General features: G+C 36.6%; 1 protein-coding gene across 2 annotated transcripts in view; it reads right to left on the reverse strand.

Annotated features, from left to right (window-relative positions):
• Positions 1-22,701, reverse strand: part of LOC110107734 (probable acyl-activating enzyme 16, chloroplastic) — a 59,227-nt gene that overhangs the window by 26,019 nt on the left and 10,507 nt on the right. For both annotated transcript variants that reach the window (XM_028694604.1, XM_028694603.1), the window contains exon 6: positions 20,732-20,869. In XM_028694604.1, coding sequence (XP_028550437.1) covers positions 20,732-20,869 — 138 coding nt within the window. The remainder of the gene's footprint in view (positions 1-20,731; positions 20,870-22,701) is intronic.

Raw genomic sequence — 22,701 nt, forward strand, 5'->3', positions numbered from 1 at the left:
AAAGAGGCGAGCAATAAAAACTTTCCCCAATCTCCTTTCCCCTTCTTGAAGCCGCCAGTCCCCTCTCTCTACCCGCCCATCCTCTCTCTCTAATCCCCTTGATTTGTTTCCAAAGGAAAAACCTTAATTCTTGGAAACTTTCAATCCCTTCTCCCTCCACATTAATCCCCTTCCATATTTGGCCTTTTGTATTTTAGGAAAGTCCCATAAATTAAGCCCAAATCAAATTCAAATTGAATTAAATTTAATTTCTCTTTCCCATTTAAAGGTTCTTGATATGGTAAGCCAGACCTCCTCCCCAAGCCCCCCAAAACCCATACATGTCGCCGGCCCCCATGCATGTCCCCTACTTGAATGCTTTCCAAATATCAAGTCTCTTTCTTTGTGAAGAATTCAAAATTTTCTCTCCCCTACCCGCCCCCTTCCTCTCTCCAAATCCCCAATAAATCCTTTCCAAATTAAGGGATTAATTAGGGGAAATATTTTATTAATTCTCTCAATTTTTTTCTTTGAAATTCAAATTTCAAATACCCCATCTTTACTTGGCCAAATCAGAAATATAATTTCAGATTTCTCTATTGGAAAGAAGTTGCTTTCCTTAGCATTAGCCGGCCATCACCTTCCCATCCCCTCCTTGCTCCCTAAGTCATTCAAAACCCTAGTTCTAGGGTTGTCACATTGCTATCCAGAATTTTCAAAAAGTGTCGGGAAGTTGTCCCGCTACTCGGAGATCACCATGTGCTACCCGGGAGATTCAAGTTGCTACCAAATAAAATCCCAGCCGAGATTAGTTTGATGTCCACCATCCCAAGATCATCAAATTGCAGCTCCTAGGGCAGCTAAGAGCTGAGAACTATTGCCTACCATCCTTTCAAGCACTCAAACCGGAGCTTCGTATTGCTTCTCCTTTGGATAAACTCTTCCTCCAACTGGTCACTTTTCAATTGTGATTTTTGTTTGATTCACAACGATAATGATAATTTTCTCTGCTAAAATCCTAGTAAATTAGAGAGTTGCGTGAGGGATCATTGTATAGCGATTAATCTTATTATTAGCATAGAGATTTTTGTTGAAAACCTTCCATGTATGCAACGATAGATTAATTGACTATTTTAGGATCTTAACTCCTACACATGTGATTTGGCCTAAGCTTGTTTTATCGCCTTATGGTTTTGTCTTATCGTTTAAAATCAACAAAAGTTTTGCTTATTATTGTTCTCTAAATTTAAAACGTGCAAATTTCTTATTCCAATCATCTTTGCATTTATGTCGTACATCATCTGTTATCAGAGCATGGTTTGCTCAAGTTGCATGTACTAGGATTCATCTTAGAGTTCTAACTAACCATCTTTAAGTTTCATTAGTGTTTAACATTGCATCCATTTGGCACAACACATTGTTTGTTTGCTGTTCATTCAATTTCTGGATCATATCGCAAGTCCTAAGTATGTTTCCCATTAGTATAAGTGTTGTCCTTTACATCCCATCAATCCTTAGTATCTTGTAGCGTATTCTTATGGACCCGGAACACCTTGGCAGGATTTTAAACTTGTTGGTAGGTTAAATGAACACCATTAACCAGCAACTCAAGAAAAACAAGGCTGTCATCGTTAAACTCCGTAGAACTACCACTGACCGATTTGATACCATAGATCGAGGTAGGAACCACCAGACTCCTTACACATCCATCTAGACCTCCTTCCATGTACGGGGACAATCCTTTTCCAGATGAAGGACCACCTCGTGCCCCTTATCGAGCTCCCTAGTACAGACATAATTAACCTTAACCACGATCCTGACATACCCCCGATGAAGAACATTAAGGTCGATGCTCCAACCTTTGATGGGACTCTCGATCCCCAGCTTTTCCTGGACTGAATCAAAGGTATGGATAGCTTCTTTAAGTGATACAATATTTCCGAAGCTAAGAAGGTTAGTTTTGTCGAGATGAAACTCACTAGTAGGGCTAGTCATTTTTGGTCAAACTTAGAAAGCCTTAGAGAAGCCCATAATGAGTATCCCATCACTGATTGGCCATCAAAGAAGCGTGAGCTCAAGCTGAAGTACTTGTCTCCCTCGTACTTCTCCAGGCTCTTGGATAGGTGGAATAGGTTGACTCAAGGCAACAAACTGATCAAAGATTACATCGCATCTTTTGATGACTATCGGATTCGTTGCAAAGGGGAGACCTCCACTACCCCCGCGCAGATTCTGTCCATGTTTCGTACGAACTGTTTGCCCGGAACATCATTACCCTTGAAAATGCCTACAATTAGTGTTAGACCTGGAGGAAACCTGTTCCCAACACCCTAGTCGACACCACGACTCTAGGCCTTCCTATAGACGTTCCGGTAGTTCCACTCCTCACACCTCCATTGCCCAGCCGATCCCACGGAGCACTACCCGACCATTGTCAGGTCCCCTCACCCCCTATCATGTTGTTAGAAGTAAACCTCCCACTCCAGATACCCCTCGGCCGAACTCCGGGACCAAGTGCTTTAGATGTCAGGGGTATGGGCATATCGCTTCTCAGTGCTCTAGTCCCTACAAAATCACGATTATCGAAAAGGTCACTGAAGAGGAATTTGAGCCCGAAGTCGACCTGATTCACCAAGTGGACGATGGCGGTGAATTCTTTGAGGAGGATGACGACACTGCTGTCATCCAGTACATTCAGAAAGTTGACACTTCTCCCACCTACATGGTGAGATGTGTATTGTCACAACCCGTTGCCACCAACGACTGGCGTAGAACTACGATCTTTCATACCTACACCAAAATCAACGATAAAAATTGTAAAGTCATTGTGGATAGTGGCAGCTGCATCAATGTTGTCTCCTCTAGCATGGTGCATGTCTGCTGTTTCTCACTTCAACCCCTATAAGGTAGCTTAGGTCAAGACCATTGCCTATAAGCTAAGCTGCCCATTAGTTTTGAATTTGGTGGATAGGTCTTACGAATCACTTAGAAGTTGCTTAGTTATTTGTAGGAGTGTTAGGGATTTTGTACTTCATTTTAAATTTTTTTCCTAACATATGGGACTTATGACTTAACTTAAAAGTAGCCTGTTGGTGGGTCTTACAACCTAACCCTATAGATTATGATGCCTGAGAGTTTTGATTTGGATAGGTCTTGCGGTTCCCTTAGAAGTTTCCTAATGATGGATCTTACAATCTAGCTCTGTAAGCTAAGTGGCCCGTTGGTAGGTCTTACAACCTAGTCCTATAAGCTAAGCTGCCTTTTAATTTTGAATTTGGTTGATAGGTCTTTCGACTCCTTTAGAAGTTGCCTAGTTATTTGTAAGTGTGTTAGAGTTGTTGTACTTCATTTAAAAAATTTTTCCTAACGTATGGGACTTAGGACTTCACTTAAAAGTAGTCTGCTGATGGGTCTTACAACCTAACTCTATAGATTAGGATGCCTGAGAGTTTTGATTTGAATAAGTATTACAACTCTTTTAGAAGTTGCCAAACGATGGGTCTTACGACCAAGCCCTGTAAGTTAAGTGGTTCATTGGTGGGTCTTACAACATAGCCTTATAGGCTAAGCTGGCCGTTAATTTTGAATTTGGTTGACAAGTTTTACGGCTTCCTTAGAAGTTATCTGTAAATTTAATTTGAAGTGAGACTAATAGCTCTACTTAAGAGTTATTCAAAGATGGGTCTTACAACCTAGCTCTACAGTAAGGTTGTCAAAAGATTTAATTACTTAAGTAGATCTTACAGCTTCCTTCGGAAGTTGCTTAAAAGCGAGTCTTACAATATATTAAGATTCTCGTTGGCTTTTGTTCTAGAGTTTGATATTTCATTTAGAAAATTCTCAAAATAATAAGTTTCATGACTCTTATTGGAAATTGTCTAGTTATTTAGGTAGGACATATCTTATTGTTTCCCTTTGGAAGTAGCCCAATGATGGGTTTTAGAATTTAGCCCTATAAGCTAAACTACCTAGAGATTTTATTATTTATTTGTTTGAGTGGACAGTTGCTTGTTAGCTTGACACTAAACTGTGATTTTCAATTATTTATTAGCCCAATACTTACTAGTCAGTAATTGTTGTTGTGTGACACTAGGTTTGTTGTTACAGTACTTTGTTCTATTTTTCTTTTTAGTGCAGTAGACTATACTAATAGTTACTTTACCAGTAGCCTGATCTATTTTTTGTCTGTAGCTTGCCGTAGCACTTGTTCTTTTCCCTACTTCATCAATTTTTTTAATATTAATTTAATTTTGATGCTAATGAATTTCATTTAAAAGTTGTAAGAGCTTGTACTGTTTTGGAGTTTACTCTCATGCACGGGAGCGTTGGAGAGCTTATAAGAGCATTGGATAGTTATTTAAATGTGAGTTGAGTTGGGGAGCTTAAAGAGTTATTGTTTGTGAGTTTGGAGAGCAGTGTTTGAGAGTTCAATGTTTAGTTGTGCATATTGATTAGTGGAAACTATTCTCTCTCTCTCTCTCTCTCTCTTTGCTCTCAAATTTCAATAAATTGTCCGCTCTCAAAATTTTCAATTAATTAAATGAGTACAATTAATTTTCAATTAATTAAATGAGTTCAATTAAATTTCAATTAATGGATTAATTTCAAATAATAAATTATTTTTTCAATTAATTAGTTTTAATTGATTAATTAATTAATTTCAATTAACCAATCTTCCCTATAATGAATGAAGCTATCTTAGGATTTTTAGAGGTGGCATTTCCACTATCGCTTGAATTTTTTCGGGATCAATTTCGCTTCACCTATGACGTATAATAAATCCGAGAAATTTTTTGGATGACACACTAAAAGTGCATTTAAGCATATTCATTTTTAAATTAAATTTGTGAATTCTTTCGAATACAATTTTGAGATCGTTTATATGTTAATGTTGAATTTTGCTTTTTGCAACCATATCATCAATATAACACTCAACATGCTTATGTATAAGTACATCAAAGATGCGAGTCATCATCCTTTGATATGTGGTCCAGACATTTTTCAATCCAAATGTTATAACCTTGTAGCAGTATATACCAATAGGAGTTCGAAAGATAGTATGCTTTTTGTCGTCTAAGTCCATTTTAAGTTGATTATAACCCGACAATCTATCCATAAATAAGAACATGTCGTGGTTTGATGTATTATCGACCATAAGTTCTGATTGGGAAGTGGAAAATCATCCTTCAGACACTTCTTATTCAAGTCCCGATAGTCAATGCATATGTGAATTTGACCATTTTTCTTCTTTATTGGGACGATGTTGGCAATCCAATCAACATATTTTTCTTCCAGCATAAAGACACTGTAAATGAGCTTTTTTGTTTTAGCAACGACTTGCTTTTCAATCTCAAGTAGCATTCACCTGGGTGCCTGTTTGATATGCGACATTTTGACATTAATGGAGAGCTTATGCACTACCACTTCTGATGATAAATCAAGAATTTCGATGTAATTCCTTGTGAAAGAATATTTGTATTCAAGTAGCAACATTTTTAGCTCTTCTGATTTATCATGTGGAAGGTTTGCACTAATAAAGTTTGGCTCTGTATCTTCTTTGGTACCCAAATTTATCTCTTTAAGTTCATCTACGATAGCTTAACCACCCTCTTCGAACTCTTTTGGAGCTTCTTTATAGATCTACTATTAGATCTTCAGCTTGATTTTCGGGTTCCGATAATCCTTCCTCCTTATCTGTAATGTTTTAGGAGGTTGTGTATGCGAGATGTGGATATCGAAGGTACTCAAGATAGTAATAAAATGTTGCTCGTGAAGATATGAATGTCGAGCATATCCAAGACCCCATGTTGTAGACAAACAATTGCCAATAGGCCTTTGTGCATGCTTATTATGGCAGAGTTCTCTGAAATAACGACCTCGTTTGTTTGTTTGCACGAAGAAGATATTTCTCTCCATGAGCTTTCTCATAATGGGTGGAGAATATTGATGAAGGATTATCAACATATCTCCGTATTCCCAATCATCTTCGCATTCTATTTCACAAGTAGTATGATATGTTATCACTTTTGATTCAAAGAAAAGGGATCTACATTCATTGAGACCTCTTTTGGGAGGGGGGGGTTACATAGTAAGTTTTTAACATTTTTATATTTGTGTTTGATGAGAAAGTCAATATTTTGAAATGCGCTGCCGGTATAGGTACTATTTTGATGATATTTGTAGAAATTTGCTCTTCAAATACCCTTATAATTGAAATTGATACTTTTTGCAATTTCTTAGATATGAAAATGGCTCCTGGGTACCCTTCCTCTTGAAATTTTGTAGTACCCTTGGGCTGATAAAGGAATTCTTCTTCTTCCACAATGCTTGATTTGCTCAAATACTGTACCTTATTTGCATAATTAGCTTTGTAATAAAAAGGGACGGCTAATAATTCACTCTTTCTTTTTCCTATAGTTAGGGGTTTAAAAGTTGTGGATATATCATCATCCTCTTCGGTATCACTACCTAGGTGAGACATTGAGCAAATTTGCTTAAATTTATTCTTACGTTTATCTTTCAGCTTTCCTTTATCCAGCGTAGCGACATGGATTCTCTAAAGATCACTACTTTTTAGCTATTGCACTATAAAGTATTTGCCATCATCATAGATTTTGACTTCGTGCACCAAGAACGGTTGTTCATCACCAGCAATGCGATGTTCCTCATTATCTTGATTGTATTTCATACATTGATGAAGTGTTGAAGGCATTGTACCATACTCGTGGAGCAATGGTCTTCGGAGAAGTACCTTGTATGATGTATTGGAATCAATTATGTAGAATCTTGCATTTGTATGTAGCTCTCCAAAACTTAAAGGTAAGACCATAGATCCCAATGTTCTTTTCCCTTATTCATTGAACCCTTGCAGGAATACTGTGCTTTTACTTAGATATTGAATGTCCAGGGCCAATCCTATGAGTGTCTTGAGACTCATTATATTAACAGAAGAACCTAGATCGATCAAAATTCTATTAATCTCCACATTGTCATTCTTCGTCGTAACATAGAGTAGTCAATTATGATCTATAATTCCTAGAAGTAGATCATTATCGCATAAAATAACTATAGCAGTATTTTGCATATATAAAGCTTCTTTCATGCTTTGTTCGATAAAGAACGTCTTATACTGTTTAGAATTATACAAAGCATTGATGAGTGTTTCCCTAAGGTCCTTAGACATGATAAGGGTATCATGAATATTCAAGAGTGCAGACAACCTGTGGAGATGGGGCAAGATATTGTAATCCACATTTGCACTTGTAGTTTTAGGCTTTGGTGGATTTTGTGGCATAGCCGCTTGAATAACAACAACAACAACAACATCAAGCCTTTGTCCCACTAAGTGGGGTCGGCATAGCCGCTTGAATGAGATGGATATTTTTATCCCGTTCCTTTGCCTTCTTTTGAGATGGAGGAAGAATTTGTTTCTCACTTCTCAGCTGAATTTGCATCACTTCTTCAGATGAATCATCCCTCTTCAAGTCATAAACTCTAGGTTGTTTGCCTTTTCCATATGGATTACTGTTGTAAATGTAGCTTATGCCCCTAAGCTTGGACAACCTTTCAAATTTAGCTACACGATACAGTAGTTCTTGGAAGGTATTGATTATAGCCATTGCCAAGTAGGGGGCCATCTGGTTGTCAATGTTCTCTAGTAGGAGTTCCAAAGTATGTTTTTTAGTTAGTTATTACTCACACCTCATGCTAAGGTTCCTCCATCTCGTGATGTATTTGGTGACAGACTCTTCCTTTTTTCTTCTCTCAGGGGCCAGATCTGCAATGGTCACATTCTTTGTCGCACCAGCGGACCTTTTGACAAACATTATTTCAAACTCAACGAATGTTTTAATCGAGTCATTTGGTAACTCAGTGTACCATTCAAAAGCAGTGCATGTAAAGCTATTGACAAATTGGCGCAACAATAAGACATCATTTCCTTCGATGTTGCCGCAGGTAGACTTGAACAGAGATAAGTGTTGCCTAGGATTTTATGTGTTGGAAAATGTCTTTAACATTGTTGTTTGTTCTTTACCTGCTTTCCAAGACTTTGTTATGCCTGTAGTAATTAGATTTACTTGCTAGTTTTACTTTTCAACATTAATTTTATTTATTATTTGCTAACTTTTGTCTACTTGTTTGTAGGTGCTCGTAGCCAATAGTTATAGTAGCTAGAGCTTACAGCCAGTGGGGCTGGGTCTTGCAGTTGTAAAGGCTAGAGCTTGCGGTTGCAATCTTTGCAAGGAGTTGGAGCTCAGCACGGGTTTGGAGCTTGGCAGGAGCTGAGTTTAGATTAGGAATTTTGGAGCATTTCATTCTTTTTGTGTTTTGGTTAGTTTTTTAGGGGTTTGAGTTTTAGTGTGAGTTATACATAGTCAATTAGTAATTCAACCATCCAACTTGAATTCTGCTGATAATATCCACATCTATTTCACCATCACTATGAACAATAGATCCAAGATATCTCAAACGTGTACTCTTATTAATAACTTGATTGCCCAAAGTCACAATCCCCTCACTAGGTCTATTACTACCAAAATTACACTCAATATATGATGAGGACATCGGAAGATCAACGACTACGATCTAGAGCTTATTTTATTTTTATTTCTTATGTACTAATTTATCTTATATTACTGTTTTTCCTATTTTACCCTTAGGAGTGGTCATGTGGTGTTGTAGCTCGAAGGGTATTTTAGTCTTTGTTATTTTTCTTTTCATGAGGCCTATTCATAGGCTAACTCTCTTGTATTGTAGGATGATGATTGATTAATGAAAATTTAGAATTCTCTTTGTCTCCCTCAATATTGAGTGTTTGAGAGAAGAAGGAAGACCCAAGGTGTGAGCAATCGCAATACCCGTCAACCTTTGGAAAAGTCCAAGGTTCGCGGTTCTACAATCTCTTTGTGGGTTCTTAGTTCTTTATTTTAGTCTTCATCTTCATCTTCCCTCTTTCCCTATACCGCCGGCAATCCCCTCCATTTCTTCCTAAACCGATGGCCTCAACCCCTCCACATGATTCCCCATTACCCGCCGCCCCTCCACCTCCTTGCCGTCGGCCACCTAGGTCCTCCCACCATTCATGATGATTTCTATCATCATTACCACTTACCAAAACTCACCCAAGTGATTTAGGAAGATAACTCATCAATTTGAAATTCAAATTTGAATTTCAAATAACTTCCTTGATGGGGACATCAGCAGCGATTTCGACACATGTACCTTCAGGAGTTGCCGGAGATCGACGACCACGATCATGATCTGTATTTTCATCATTTTATGTAGTAGTTTATTTTTATTTTCTGTTTTTCGGTTTTTGCCCTCATGGGTATTTTGTAGCTATTGTAGCCCAAAGGGCATTTTAGTCTTTTGCTTTCTTTGTCATTTTGAGGCCTATTTATATGGCCCTTTTCTTTTGTAATAGCTAGTTTTTGGAAAATGAAAAGTTTACTTAGTGTTCTCTTTGTGAGTGCATATCTCTCTCTCAAATCTCTTAGTGAGTTTTGAGAAGAGTTAGATCTCTTTGTGAGTTCTAGACCTTCTTCTCCATTATCTTTGTGATCAATCGGTGTGGAAAATCAAGGTGAACCCATCCGTGAATTTTGTGCTTAAGCTCCCTTCCTCCCCGACCCTCCTCACCCAGCAATCCTGCCGCCCATCCCTGTCAAACCACCGGACAGCAGCAGTCCAGCCGCCCGCCAGCCTGCAGAAGCCCTCCCGCCGGCCAATCCTCCATCCAGCCACCCGCCGGCCACCACCAGCCCTCCCTCCGCCGGCCACCATGGATCCATACCATCGGCCCCCCCTTTGGTTTCCCCTTGCTAATTTAAATTTCATCCTTTAATGACTTTCCTAATTAATTCACTTAAATTGGGGAATTAATTAAGGGAGTTACAATTTTTGAAATTCAAATTCCCTCTTACTTTAATTTGAATTGAGGAGTTACATTGGGAAATCAAATTCTGAGAATTAAAATCAGGTTTGATTAATCCTTAGTGGTCCCCACTTGCTTAATTTATACCCTCTTTATTTCTCTCTACATGGTCGGCCATACATAAGAGCCCCCAATTTCCCTCACCTGCTATTAATTACTATCCTATTAATTCCTTATTTTCTCTTGAAATCACTGCTCCCTCATGGAATTACTGTAACGTCTCAATTAATTTCCCTCCGCCTAAAAGAATTCAACTTGAGATTGAACGTTGGTCTTTCAAGCCCCACCTAATTCAGCCATCCACTCTTCCCCTTCCTCACCACCCGACCCCTTGCTCCACCTGCCCATTGGCTCCACTTCTACTAGGTGGGCTTCTCCACTACTTTCTACCACATCAACGCCAAGATCTCCCAAGATGCATGGCGGACCCCGAATTTGAATGGGGGCTTGTATTCGACGCCAACGGCAATCTCGACGTCCTACTATCGTCGTTCTTCGATGAGGGATTTGATCCCAACGACGACACCGTTCTTTGACGCGGGCTTCGATTTCGACGACACTATTGAAGATTACATCGACCGCATCATATACACATTAGTTGATGTGATCGACGAGCAAAAATCAAAGGGACGTTGGATCATCATCGGACGACCATCCTCCTCCACCGCTCCGGCCACCTATCCAAGAATGACGATCTTAGGTTCCTTCTTCCTTGGATCAACCTCGGTTCTAATGCTGATACTCTTCTTCCGCTAAAGCCTAGACTAGTTGAGCGTATGGGCTCCAAAGGTGAAGGTTCTCATTATTAAATTGTGGATTCTTGTTTATTGTCGTAGCATACAATTATTCTTTGTGTTTTCTTGAATCGTTTGGTTAATCGAGATCGCTCTTCTTTGCCTAAGCTAGTTAAAAACCAAGAATCCTAAGGATCAATAATTGTTATAAGTGGTAACTTTATTTTGGGATTATTTTGTTAAATTGCTCTCTTTAATTTCTTAAAGTAACTCCATCGCATGTACGTTTCACATCATTCCTAAATTAACATAGCTATATTTGGAAAGTAACTTTATTTGAAATCAATTCTATATCCTTAATTTTGAAATTCAAAAAAAAATCAAATTCCTTTTGATTACTTTCCTAAAATAACTCCTATCAATTTAGGAAAGTTTCCTTTATTGAATTCAATTAAATATTTGAATTCAAGTACTTTCCCTAATGATACAACCCAATTAGGAAGCCTCCCTAATTTAATCAAATCTGAAATGAAATCAAGGGCCCACATACATCGAACCTAAACGCTTTCCCCTCCTTTCCCTATGACCAGCCTTCACTCTCTCTACCTCTCTCCACAAACTAATTAACTCGCATTAATTCCCTCCCTTAAACCTTCCAATCAATCCCTAATTCCCTCTCAACGCTAGCAGCTGACCCTCACAATTTCTCCCTCTCGGTTTCTTCTATTATTTGGTATTACTGAGTGTTGTCCCAGAATTTCAGAGAGGACAACCTGCTGTCCTGCACCAGGTGAAGGTCAATGCCAGCTATCCAGCAGCCCTAGTCTCCCCACAAGTGCTGCCCAGGGTTCTGTCCACCTCGAGGGCTGCTGTCCTTGACTTTTCAGCAAGGTAGTTTGATGTCCAGGTTGCTAGAACGGCCCCGCTTGCTGTCCAGAATTTCTGGATATTGACAGATTGTTGTCCCAGGAATTCTAGTAAGAAGAACTGCTGTTAAACCCTCCGGGAATCCTCTACCTGCTGTCCCGAAGTCCGAACTCCGATAAACATGGATGGTTGCTAAGCCTTGACGACGGTGAGCTAATCCTCTAAATCATTATCACTCCCAATTTAATTTCTTATTCATTTACATTTTTTTCTTGATTGATATTATCTTAATCCTATATTGATTCGATCTTAAAGAGATTTTATGATTTTTTTGTGCAATGAGATTTTTAATATCACATATTTAGTTAATATATTAAACATGTTCTAACAGAAATCAAGTGATTTGATGATTGAAGTCATTTTGTGAATGAACAAAATAAACTAATTCATTATCAAAGTTTTATCATTTTTAATACTGATTATATTGGTCCTAAGCCTGCATGTAAAAAGTTGAAGGAAAATTTTTAAAAAAAAAATTTAGGCCTCCCCATAGATATATTTTTTGGCTCCGCCACTTCAAAGAAAGATGACGGGCCTTATCAAGAACCTAGAATCCATATTTTAACATGTGAATTCTCTTTATAAAAACTTTGAAGGTCTAATGTGAATAATATAAAATCAAATATTTTAAAGGACTTGCCGGGCACTGGCTCTGAGAGTTATATTTTGGTAGTGGATTTTTCTTATAAGAGGCCTTGAAGGCCTAATGTAAACATACAAAATCAAATATTTCAGTCAACGCTACAACTGCGTATTTATTCATTGGTTCAAGTTATGTCGACTCGATCCATTCAAGGAGGAGAATAAGACTTGAATTTAAGTTCACTTTTGACCCTCGTAGCATTCCAAGGCAAGGGTATAGAGTGTAACGCACTTGTAGAAGGATGTGCGATTAGTTTATATTTCATTTAAAATAATGATATGTGTGCATGTTAGCATATTTGCATAATATGTTTGTGCACTTTTAGAGTGATAGATTCAAAACTCATTTGTTATTTTCGATATGCACAGCATCCTCCAATGTCATGTATATACATAAGTCACACTCGTCATGGCCAATGTGGATATGTGTTTTTCTAGTGCATTTTGCATAACAATGATTTGCATAATGCATAATATGATCCATATGATTTGCATGATGATGATGTATTTGCACGTTGCTTAGGACGAGCGCATAATTCCATTGCATGTTATGTGGTGTGTATGGTGTAGAGAGGTGGTAGTAGTGAGGGTGAGGCTAGAGAGAGAATTTCTTATGATCTCCAATTTTAGAAAGAGAAAGAGAACAATTTTTCTCTAGGTAGAGAGAAAAAAAAAGAAATGAGAATGAGAAAAGGTATTTGACATGGAGAGAAAATTTTTTAAAGGGAGAAATGATGAGTTTTCTCTCTTATTAGAGAGATTTTCTCTCTCTAGGTTCAAGATAATAAAATGGAACGGGACTGATTGGTGGTGTAGGAGGTTTTGTAGAAGATTTTTTGTTAAGGTAGTGTGATGGTTTGAGGGATCTAGGGAAAAACAAATTTTTTAGGGTTAGGGTTAGGATTTAGTTTAGGGAAGAAGAAGAGGAAGAATAAAAAAGGTAAGGAGAAAGAAGAGGAAGAGTGTGGGCTTAAAAATTCGCACCCCGACCTCTCCACACCTTTTTTATTAATTGGGATGGTTTTAGCGAATTTAGGTTCCAAAATAAATTTTCAGAAGGCAAATTAGGTTTTAGATAAGACACTATCCAGAGATTTCGCCCATATTTTGCGAGGACTTTATAATCTGAGTTCTGGTTTCCCATAAGCGTAATCCCCTATGGTTAATTACCTCTCCTAATAACGAGAAAAAACTTTCAATTAAGGCTAGTCATTAAATAGGTCACTAATTACCTAACATATAATAACAACAATTTTAAGATTTAAAATTGGTTTAGATTTTGGAGTTTATGACTTGAAATTAATCACCATAGACTTAAAGTGAATGATGGAGGAAAGATACTGGGCCTGATCAAAATCCATGATTCTGTTATCCTGATTTGTCATAGTTCTTGGTCTACATAGTCGGAAGAGGCAGTCGAACCAACCTGACAAAAGGAACATTGTCAGCAGTTATGGGTTACTTCGTCCAAGAATACCTTATAGACTTTGGGTGATGCTTGTCAAACGAATTAAATTTAAGCCAACCTTAGCTAGTATAGGGTTTTATACTTGTTAAACGCACATATAATTCATTATTCAATGGACTTTTAACCATTAGAGAACATACACCAATATACTTGGCAATTATAAGGAATTTATGAAGGACCTTTTTGTTAGACATTTGATGAAGTAATCAAGTAAGTTTCAACCTTTATTTTTGAAAGAAACTTTTGTCAATTGTACTAAATATGTGACGAAGCAATCAAGTAGTTCAACCTTTGGTTTTGTATGAAATTTTTAGCAATTGCAAGGAATCTATGATGATCATTTTTGCTAATCATTTATTCTAGAAGTTGTTCCTTTCCATTAGAAAATGAATAACTTACTGTGATTACACATATTTTGGTCTTTAGAAGGATTCCACCATACACTAATATGTTGTATGAGTGCTAAGTGAACGACTAATCGACCATTGATCTCCTACCCCCTTTTCTATATAAACAAAATGTTCTAGTGTCTATGGGTTATTATTTTTTTGCTCAGGCAGCATGTGGACGAAGCAACCAGATCGAACTACTATGTGGGAGAACCTAGTAGAGCCAGAACTCCTTGCTAGATAACTTCGATTCACTCATTCCAGTGAAAGCAAATTAATGTGAGAAGCTTCAACCGAGAGAAATTGCACTTAGAGGAAGAAGGAAGAGGAAGATAAGCTTGTGCATTTTATTCATTTTCTTGACAATTTCTTCCATGATTTAAGCCGAAGAAAAGGTCGATAATAGGAAGAAAGTTTGAAAGAGGAAGAGGAAAAATTTTGGGTTTTTGAAGTTTCTTCTATTCTAACGATGAAGAAGTGATTTAGTTTGTTGAAATTTATACACTTTCATTTCTCTAATTGAAGAAATAACATATTATTGTCATTAGAAAGAATCCAAGTGAAGCAAGCCTTGACTCGATAGTGAAGGAGAAAAAAATATTTATTGAGGTAATTATCTTTGATTTGAGAAAATTTTAATTTTAAATTATTTTAGAGAGCAACGTGGATAGTGTATTGAAAATTATGGAGGATTTAGAGTGGTTCAATATTATGTAAATTTTGTTTAATTAGTTTAAAGTCCTCTTTGAAAATGGTTGAAGTAAATTATGTTAACTTAAAAGGTGTAAGAAAATTTAATTTTGCTTTTGATGATATTTGAGCCATTCAAATTAGATTTTAGTATTAATTAAAATTATCATTGTATTATTTTGAACAATAAAAGATTTTCATAATTAAACTGAGACGAGTATTGGAAGTCTATATCAAGCTCGAGATTTGGAAGACAATTGAAACATAAAAGTAACCAACTGGGTAGTTATAATTATTTTTATAGCAACAATATTTTTTTATTCACTGTAATTATCACATGTAGTATCATAAATGATTATTGAATGTTTTATGCATACAGTTAAACAATTGAGACAATCAAAGTGGATAATTATAATTATCACATAGCAATTAAATTCTTTATTTATCATTTCAGTTAGAGCTATTGAATTATGTCTAATCAAAGCATATTATGATTAAAATGATGAAAGTTTAACATTCATAAATAAAGTAGTATAAATAATGCTTAGCACTCATAGCTTACAATATGTAAAAGAAAGTATAAATAAAAAAATAATGCGCATGCATGCAAATACAAGATTTCAACCTCTTATGGTACTGGTTGGAGATGCAATATACCCAAGCACGTTAACTAAAAATTAAAAAAAAAAAATTGGTTGTACCTTCACTAGTCAAAATTTTAAACGGTACTCCTGCACTAAATAAAAGGGAACAAAAATAAATTAAAATTAAGAAATGAATAAATGAGATAACAAAAATATTATTTAGACAGAAAAATTATAAGAATTTTCAGCATATAAGTTGTTGTGCATGTATTAATTGTACAAGTGATAAAAAGAAACACACGTGTTTTATTATGTCATATTATGTGTAGTGATTATTCACTAAGTTTACTATGTAAACTCAAATTATTAAACTAAATTTTCAAGTAACAACTTTTGATTAGTATAAATGGTTGAACGAGAGAAATATATCTATAAAAGATGACGGTCTAATGAAAATAGGTAAGAATTTGGTTGTAAAATTTGGTATATGCTTAATATGAAATTGCTTTAGTGGCTCTTCAGTTTTGTGGGATGTTAGTTTTTATTATTTATGTGTAACTGAAGAAACACATTAACCTTCCGATCGTCCGTTCTCGCCTCATTAATTCGAGCCTCTGGGTCGAGTCGTGACAAAAGTGGTATCAGAGTTTGGTTCCCACCAATAAGATATGAGTAGTACTAAAGAGTCATCAGATTGTTTATTAAATTTAAGAAAGTTGATATGATATAACTTATGAAATTTACAATATAGTATTTACTTTATTTCATGACCTAGAATGATCATGAAGATGTAGAAAGAGATGTGCCTAATAATGTTGTTAATTCTAATGCACTGACACAAATGGTACTGCAATGACTCAATTAATTCAAAACTCAAGAAATGAACCATTAGGAAGTGGCAGTAGCAATGACATGTCCATAGATAAGTATTTAAACTGTGACTCAATTAAGTTGATAACAAGTATATATGAACTAATTGTGGAGTAGTGACTCATTTACACTGAGGAGTATGAACTATGTGAAGCATATCAGGATAAGATAGTGAATTATGCTTCATAATACATAATAGGTTTGCCTCCTTGCACCAGCCTAAAAAATTTATCATGCATTTGACTCCTCGAAGAAAGAGGAACAAACCAATCTCCGAACACCTAAGTAAACTCCTCCCATTTGATCTATATGCTAGATATCCCTCCAAATTTATCCTGGTCATTACCTCTCCATCACCTTTAAGCCTCACCATAAAGTACAAATGTCGCTAATGAAACCTTTCTTTCATTTGGATAGAACATTCTCTCTAATATCTTCTCAATCTATAGAAACCAATTTTCTGCTTCAATTACACCTTCTACTCCATTAAACAATGGTGGCCTTATATCATGAAAAAACTAGGGGTGTCAATTCGGGTCAACCCGCCGGGTCGGGTCGAACCCGACCCGACCCGACCCGACTCGTATCTAAACGGGTCAACCCGAACCCGACCTGTTTTTACAAACGGGTCGTACATTTCAACCCGGACCCGACCCGGCAACCCGACCAGACCCGCGACCCGGCAGCGTTCTTCCAATCTCCTTTTTTTTTCTTACTCTTCAGTTTTTCTGCTCTTGATGATGCATTTGACGTGGTTGATGAGCTGAAGTACATGGAGCTTGGAAAGCAGGTGACCAAAGACAAGAAGCTGAGAAGGGTGCGTTCCATCATGAAATCCATGAAGAAAAAACTTGTCAAATTTGGCAAACGTGTTCTCAAAATTGATCCCACCTTGAAGCGACTGGAGACGGCTGTACAGAAACTTGATAAAGTTGCAACAACTGGCGTTGATACTTTCCTTCATCTTGTAAAACACGCAAAGCTTCAGAAGCAGCAGTTGAGCTGTACGGATCACGTGAAACAGGATCCTTGCCTAAAAATGATCTCATTGGGCGGGGCAAGGATAAGGAGCTTGTTATGGAGTGGCTGGGAATCCATCAAATGAGCATCGGGGAACTCATTTGTACAGAAACATTTCTCTATTTTCTTAAATTAAACGGGTCCGGTAACCCACCGGGTCAACCTGACCCGACCCGTTTTATCAAACAGGTCAAATCTGTGAACCCGAACCCGACCCGTTTATCAAACGGGTCGGGTCCAACCCGAATTTTCCGGGTTGGGTCCGGGTCGGGTTGTCGTGTCGTGTCAGATATTGACACCCCTAGAAAAAACTTTAAATACTTACCCAAGACATGCCACTGCTACTATCACTTCCTGATGGTTGATTTCTTGAGTTCTAAATTAAATGAGTTATTGTTGCAATCATATTTGTCAGTGCATCAGAATTAACAATAACATTAGGCACAATCCTTTCCATATCTTATTCAGAATCATTCAAAGTCCTAAAATAAAATAAAATAATATTTTATAAATTCCATAAGTTATATCAGATCAACTTTCTTAAATTCAATAAGCAACCTAATAGCTCTTCAATACGATTTATATCCTAATAGGGGCCCTGATACCACTTTTGTTATGACCCAGTTCGAAAACTCGAATTAGCAAGGCGGGAATGGATGGTTAATACATTTATTCAATTACACATAAACAGTAAAAACTAACATCCCACAAAACTAGGGTTTGTCAAAACAGTTCTTCTGGTAGGGTTCAGGTTCAACTCGAACTTGACTCGCTATCAACTGACCTGACTCGAACTCAACCCAGTTATGAAAATGGGTCGGGAATCCAAACCCAACCTGGTTGAAGTTCGGGTCAACCTAAATTGACTAGCCAACCCAGGCTCGATCTGTTCGCTTGTTTGTCTATTTGGACAATCGCTACGAAGGTAGCTATCTTTCCTCTATTCACGAGCTTATTTGGCAAAATCCTATAAATCCGCCGAATTTTTCGAGTTCTGGATGTAACGATGACGATGAGAGCTTGCTCGCTGCGAAGGTAGCTATCTTTCTTTCGCTTATTCGGCCAAATCCTGTTAATCCGCCTTATATTTCCTCTTTGGGGTGTAACGATGGACGACGACAATGGGAGCTTGCTCTTAGTAGCTGCAAAGGTAGCTATCTTGCATCGATTCTTCCGTTCGCACGCTTATTTGGCCAAATCATGTAAATCTGCCAAATCTTTCCTCTTTCGAACAATCAGATATAAATACGGCGATGAGAGCTTACATGCTGCGAACGTGGTGATCCGGGTCAACTTGGGTTGATTTTGGGTTGTCGGGTCAACCTGAACTTGACCCGATTTTACAAACAGGTCAAAATCCCAAACTTGAACCCGACCCGTATGGAAAACGGGTTGACTCAAACATGAAATTTTCAGGGTCTAGTTCAGGTCGAGTTTCGGGCCAGGTCAGATTTTGACACCGCTACACAAAATTAATTAGCTACTAAAATAATTTCATATTAAGCATATGCTGAAATCATACAACCAAATTTTTTTCTATATTCATTCGACCGTCTTCTTCTGTAGACATATTCCTCTCTTTTAGACATTTATATTTATTAGAAGTTTTACTTAAAAATTAGTTTAACAGTTTAAGTTACATGATAACATATGCATGTTCCTTTTCATCACTTCAATTAATATATACAACATCCTATATTCTGAAAATTCTTATAATTTGACTTTTCAAATAATATTTTTTACCTATCTCATTTATTCATTTTCATTTTTTAATTTACTCAATTTTTCTTTTATTTAGTATAGGAGCACCGTCTAAAATTTGTACCAATAAAGAAACAACCATTTAAATTCTATTTAATGTATAGAACATTGTGTCCCCAGTCAGTACCATAAGAGGTTGAACTCTTATATTCATGTACCTTTTCCCTTTTTATTTATACTTTTGTTTTTACATATTATAAGTTATGAGTACTAAGCAGTTGTTAAACTTTCATCATTTTAAACATAATAGGCTTTCAACATAAATAAATAAATAGACATAATTTAGTAGCTCAAAATGAAATGATAAATAAAGAATATAATTGTTATATAATAACTATAACTTTCCGCTTTGATTTTCTCAATTGCTTAATTGTATGCATTAAATATTAAATAACCATTTATGATACTACATGTGATAATTGCAATGAATTAAAAGGAAATATTATAAAAACAATTGTAATTATCCACTTGATTACTTTTATGCTTCAATTTACTTCCAAATCTCGAGCTTGATATAGACTTTCAATACTCGTCCTAGTTCAATTATGAAATCTGTCACTGTTCAAAATAACACCGTGACTTCGTAATTAACACTAAAATCTAATTTGCATGTCTCAAATATCATCAAACACAACATTAAATTTTCTGACATCTCTTAAGTTAAAACAAAGTATTTCAACTATTTTCAAATAGGACTTTTAACTAATTTAACAATATTACATAATATTGAATGACTCTAAATCCTTTACAATTTCCATTACACTATCCACCTTACTCTCTAACGTAATATGAAATTAAAATTTCTCAAATCAAAGATAATTACATCAATAAATTTTTTTCGTCCTTCAGTGTCAAATCAAAGCTTGCTTTGCTTGGACTCTTACAATCGATAATAATATTTTACTTATTCAAGTAGAGGAATCCAAATATAAATGCCTATCAAATTTTAACATAAATCGATAATTTAAGCACTTGCTTTTTTCTCTACCGTTAGAGAGTGGAGAAATCCAAAAACCCCAAATTCTTCCCCTTCCTCTTCCAAACTTTCTTCCTATGCACTCAGTTTATATATCAACCATTTCTTAGGTTTAAATCAGGGAAGAAATTCCCAAAAAAAAAAAAGCACAAACTTATCTTTCTTGTGCTTCTTCTTCTTCTCGGCACAATTTCTCTAAGCTAAAGCTTCTCACGATCATTTGCTTTCACTGAAGTGAGTGAATTGAAGTTATCTTATGTGAGGAGTCACAATTTTTCACTCCCGTACGCATTTCCTCGCTCAAAACAGCCATCCAAACCCGCCAGGCGTGCTCCTGCTTGTGTGCATTCCGACTTGCTTTGCCCGCTCGTCGCCTGATTTGTCTGTTGTTTAGATAAGAGCTGATTCAAATGAACCAGCTGAACCGGTTCTTACAATAGGGGTAGCAGCAAAATAGTGGAACTACATCAGTGCATGGTGGCAATAGGAATAGTTTCAAGTAATAAGCCATTAGCATTTTCAACATCATACGTATTGATTGGAATTTAACGGACTGAGTCAAAACCATACAGTAATGAGTTAAACATAACAAGCTACTCAAATTACTAGAGAATATATGCAATTTAAATAGGAGCAAAAATCATTGATATGTTTTTACATTAACTATAAACTAGGAAGCAAAAACTAACAATCAATACACATGATATGCATGCACAATAAAGACAAACTTTCATACTTGCATCAAACTACAACTCACCTTGTAGTATCCATTCATAACTTGTGGCCCTCTGACTTTGACTATGCCTTTTGAACCATCTGGAAGAGGTCTACCGGTTTCTAAATCCACGATCATGATTTCTGTAAAGTTAAGTGGGTACCCGACAGTTCCAAGGACCTTCAAAATTTTAAATGAAAACTGATATTCAAGAGCAAATGGCCAAGAAATAACAAATTAAAACATACTGTAAAGGCTATGCCCTAAGTTGATCTGTATTAAGATAGATCAAGTCAAAATAATCAAAAAGAACAAAATAATTGCTCTTGGTATTTACAGCAATGTTTCTTCTTCTTCTTGTTTTTTGGCTAAGATTTCAATCACAATAAGCTTTTCAATGTAAAAATAATCTGCAATTTATATAGAATGCTCAATGCCAACAAAAGAAAAGATTATAACAAAAATTTCTTTTTTACTGTTAGAAGATCAAGAAAATATTTGTACAGTCGGTGTTAACAATCTTTTGACTAAGATATTCCTTATAAATATAGAAATGTCGCAAAAGCGATTCATTCAGATTTCTTCAATATCTGTGACCTTTTAATATATTAGGTATCAATTCACCTTGACATAAATAGGAACTTATAATAGCTTCATTATCTATTTCAGCCTTTCTACAGCGGGTGCAGCATTGTTGGTGTTTTCTTGTAGGTCCTATTATTGCAGTTCAACTTGGAGACTTTTCCTGTGATCCAATGGGATGTAAAAACTGTAGGATTTGTTATGGCTTCCATGATTGTGGCAAGTAGCGGAATGCTGATGGTTGTGATTCTTCGACGGTTCCTTTAGAGCAAGTTTGACTCCCTTTCTATTTCTATTTTTGTGACAACCCAGCGAGGTAAACCCCTTAAAAGCTTAGTGAAACCTAGGTCCTCAAGCCTTATGGATGCGGTTGACGCACGATGTTTTCCAAAACCCCAGAACAAACCCATGTTTGTTGTCCTCTTCGCAAAATGGTGGAAATCCGGCGATTTCCACTTGTTTGCTCTCACGTGAGAGCCCGAGGAGAATATCGATGCGCGTAGGGTGGATTGGTGTCCAATGCCCCCAAATGCATGTTTGTGTATTCATATTGAGCTCAACACCACCTATAATCCAACCTTAGGTTAGGTGTCATTATTCAATGTCAAATCGAATATTAGCTTGGATATACCCTAAGTCTTGCAAGCTATATTCAGTCCTACCCCATGCATGTGTAGGTCCCCAAATGTTGCATGATGCACTCACCTTTATCCCACTCTTGCTTGTAATGACAAAATTGACATAGAACTAGGAGAACTCTCATGCTAACGTGATGGCTTTTAGAAGTTGGTGAATGGTTAATGGATGTGTTTGGTTGGAAAAGACACTTTTGGTATCAAATTATTGTGAGGTTTCCCATAAACGCTCAAAGGTTTATGTTCTAAACTTCACAATTTCTACAATCAACCAAATCAATGATTGGCTTCTTCACTAAAATTGGAGCATTCAATGATGATCATTGTTTGTTTACACCCTAAACATTTGAAACATGGAAAATCAACCAAATGGACTCAATTAATCTCAAAGTGGGCTTGAAATATGACATGGGTCCTCAAAGGCCCATAAGCCCTTATGCTCAAGGTTATCTAACTCCATTTGTGTAGTTTTCCAAATTAAATTGTTGGAACGAGGTAATCAAACCCCTAAATGTAAATCACATGCATGCACTCCTAGGTTATTCTCGGATACAAAATTTGATCCTAAAATCTCCTAGAAGTCGTAGGAATAAATCTCTCCTATCCAAATCTACAAATCATGACAAAATTGATTAAGGAATCCCTCTAAAGCTCTAGGAAATCAATCTTCCCTCTCCAAATTGAGTCCAAAATACTCTAAAAGACATAGGGAAGTTCCTTCCAAGTGCGCATCTCCTTCATGTGTGGTATTTTGGAGCCTCCCCAAAGTTTTAAATGTTTCATTACATGAATCAT

Source organism: Dendrobium catenatum, unplaced genomic scaffold (genome assembly GCF_001605985.2).
Source record: "Dendrobium catenatum unplaced genomic scaffold, ASM160598v2 fragScaff_scaffold_506, whole genome shotgun sequence".
In the NCBI taxonomy this organism is placed as follows: domain Eukaryota; kingdom Viridiplantae; phylum Streptophyta; class Magnoliopsida; order Asparagales; family Orchidaceae; genus Dendrobium; species Dendrobium catenatum.